The 3144-nt window shown below is 48.6% G+C and overlaps 1 protein-coding gene across 1 annotated transcript in view; it reads right to left on the reverse strand.

Moving 5' to 3' along the window:
* Positions 1-706: 706 nt before the first annotated feature.
* LOC118007555 overlaps positions 707-3144 on the reverse strand; it is a 17011-nt gene continuing 14573 nt past the window's right edge. The window contains exon 5 of the mRNA XM_035000555.1: positions 707-1732. Within this exon, the coding sequence (XP_034856446.1) occupies positions 1364-1732 (369 nt within the window). The 3' untranslated portion in view covers positions 707-1363. The remainder of the gene's footprint in view (positions 1733-3144) is intronic.

Below are 3144 nucleotides of genomic sequence, written 5' to 3' on the forward strand. Positions count from 1 at the left end.
CACTCAGAGGCCCTAGAAGGACATCATTAACGGTAAAAAAAAAGAAATGTTTTGGTGAGAATGTGGAGAGAAAGGAACCCTTGTACTCTGTTGGTAAGGATGTGAATTGGAGCAGCCACTGTGGAAAACAGTATGGAGGTTCCTCAAAAAATTAAAAATAGAGTTACCATATGATCCAGTAATTCTACTACTGGGTATTTATCCAGATAAAACAAAAACACTAATTCAAAAAGATCTATGCACCCCTGTGTTTATTGCACCATTATTTACAATAGCTGAATATAGAAGCTCCCCCCGTGTTGGGAGATATATATACATACATGTGACTATTACATACATATATATATATATGAATGCTCTTCAGACATAAAAAAGAACGAGATCCTGCCATGTACAGCATGGATGGACCTCGAGGGATAATGCTAACTGAAATGTCTGACAGAGAAAGACAAATACCATATAATTTCACTCATGTGGAATTTAAGGAACAAATGAAAAAAGACAAAAAAGACTCTTAAAATTTTATTTATTTGTTTATTTATTTATTAATTTATTTCAGTAATCTCTACACCAATGTGGGGCTTCAACTCATGACCATGAGCTCAAGAGTCCCATGTTCTTCCGACTGAGCCAGGCCAGGCACCCCAGAAAAAGACGCTTAGATACCGAGAACGAGTTGGTGTTTGCTAGAGAGGAGGTGGGGGGGTGGAAAAAAGAAAAGAAACCTGACTGTATTTGTACTCTCTCTCTCTCTCATCTGTCGTACCTGTATAGAGGCCACCCCTGGGTCTGTCCCCAGAGCAGGATGCAGAACTTGGAGAGAAGGCATTTCAGGTAGCTGCTTCTGCTGGGCTGCCTGCCATATCGTCTGTTGTCTCCCAGAACTTCTCCAGCTCCACTTACAGCCTGGCTCCTGGGCCTTGTGATCGGAACAGTGTCAGGGCAGGGAGCAAAGAACAGCTCCAGAAGAAAAAAATCAGCCCCAGAAGCTGTCACTAGGTCTCCAACCGATGGAATCATTTTCAAGGTAATGAAATTGCAGTTAATGCAACTTGCTGGCTAGTTCCCCTCCAACTGGGACTTGGTTTTTCTGTGGCTTCTTGTCGCTTTCCTGGCAGGAAAGTCCACTTCTCTATAATCAGATTGCAGAGGTCACAGGGGCTCTTCTGAAACAGGAAGCAAGTTCTTTTCAGCATTCATTCTATTTGTTGCCCATTTTAGCAGATTAAGCACTTAGGGTTGGGATTTTAAAAATATTTATTCTTCAGGCCAAAGGAGTATCTTAATAAAGCTAAGTTCTTTGTATACATCCTCTCCAAACCCTGACTAATTAATTCCTAAAGAAGCAGCACGTGGCTCTCGATTATTGGCAGCCCCTCTTTGGGCACGAGATTAGCAGGGAGAGGGCCAAAGCAGCACCAGCGCCCCAAGCGGCCACCTTGGGCTGAGCCGGTCCACAGATGTGTTTTGTTGGGGGCATTTCACACAAAAATCCAGATTCCTTACTCTTTTGGAACAAATGGGCAGTGTGGCAACGGTGGGCTTGGGTTCTCAGGGCAGCTGCTACCTTCTGAGGGTCACGGTGCACGTCCTGTTCTGCCCAAGTCGCTGGCGCTCCGGTTGTCCCATCCGGGCCCACCGCACCCATCCGTATGCCCCGCTTGGCTCCGATTTGAATTAGCTCCCGCTTTCCACCGAAGCTTCTCTTACACGCCCAGCGGACAGCAAGCTCCTGGAAGACAAGAGGCGCATCCATTTCATTTCCCGCCCGGTGCTGGCATTGAGCCTGGGTTCCCAATAAATGCCGACGGAAAGAATAAGAATAAAGAAGTGGGTGCGTGCCTAGTGTGTGCCCGGCGCGGTGCTGGGCACCAAAGAGCCGCCACGTAGTAGTAAGACAGAGAGAGAGAGAGAGAGAGAGAGAGAGAGAGAGAGATTACAGAGGGCGCACGTGTGCGTGTGCGCGCGCGCCTTGCCTTTTTTAAGCCAACAGGAATAAACAATCAGAAGGACGACTTTGCCTGCACCTGCCGAAAGCCCCAGCAGGGCTACAGACTGGCCACTCTCGGGAAACGGCCCCTTTCAGGCACAACCCCAGTCTCCTGTCCGTGGCATTCCCAGTCCTATATAATAACCCAAACTTGGAATTTGACTTGGCTTACATTTTCTTCCATCTTCCTGGCTGCCGGAGAAGGGGCGTGGGGTGGCTTTTTCTCCCTCCCCACCCACTCTTCCCACCAGCAGGCTGCCGAGGTCCCTGGACACAGGGAGAAAGGGCAAAATCCAAGGTGGTGCCCTCATGTGCAAACATCGGGGTCCTCTGGACGGCAGGTTCCTAAAGGTGACTCTTGTGCTCACTTGTGTTACTCAAAGATCCCCCAAACTGGGGGCTTCCCTGTAGTTCCCGGGACTCTGTCACAGTGTAGGCCTGGAGTCTGGTTCACCTCCCACTTCCTCGCAGCCCCCTACCACCCCGGCCACATTGGGTAGGATTTCAGATGTTGCCCCGTGGTTGCTCTGGAGACTTTCCTTGGTCCAGAAGAAACGCTGACCCTCCATTTGCTGGGCCCAGGCCACCTCTGCTCTCTCAGACAGGTGTGAGTCTGGCCCCAGGCCACAGAGGCTCCCCACTGTCGAGAGTGCACCTCAAGCTCTCAAGCAGCCACTGAAGCCCAGTCTCTCTGAGCTCAAGGGGAAGGAGGTGACACCCCCATATGATCTCATCTTCCCCCTCTCTAGGCTTAGAGAACAGCTTTCTCCCAAGAAACCTTCCAGGGGGATTCCAAAGTTCTTGAAACCTGAATTCTGCATTTGAAGATCTCTTAAACCCACGTTAGGATATCTCTTTAACAAAAATTGTGGAAAACAAAGCAGAAAGAGCCCCATTTAGCATTCTGTTCTAGTAAATAATAGGTGCCCTTCAAGAGATACAGAGAAACACTCCTATGGGAGTTTAAAGGAATAGACAGTTTCTTCCATATAAGGAAAGAACCAAGGAAGACTGCCTGGAGGAGATGGCCTTTGAGGATGGCCTTGGATGTGTGGAGGTCGGGAATGAAGGTATCTTAGGCAAAGAAGGCAGCACAGAGAAGACACAGGGGCAGGGATTGTGCCATATCAATGGTGTCTTAGGGACATTTCCAT

This window comes from Mirounga leonina, unplaced genomic scaffold (assembly GCF_011800145.1).
Source record: "Mirounga leonina isolate KUSES-001 unplaced genomic scaffold, KU_Mleo_1.0 Mir_125, whole genome shotgun sequence".
Classification (NCBI taxonomy): domain Eukaryota; kingdom Metazoa; phylum Chordata; class Mammalia; order Carnivora; family Phocidae; genus Mirounga; species Mirounga leonina.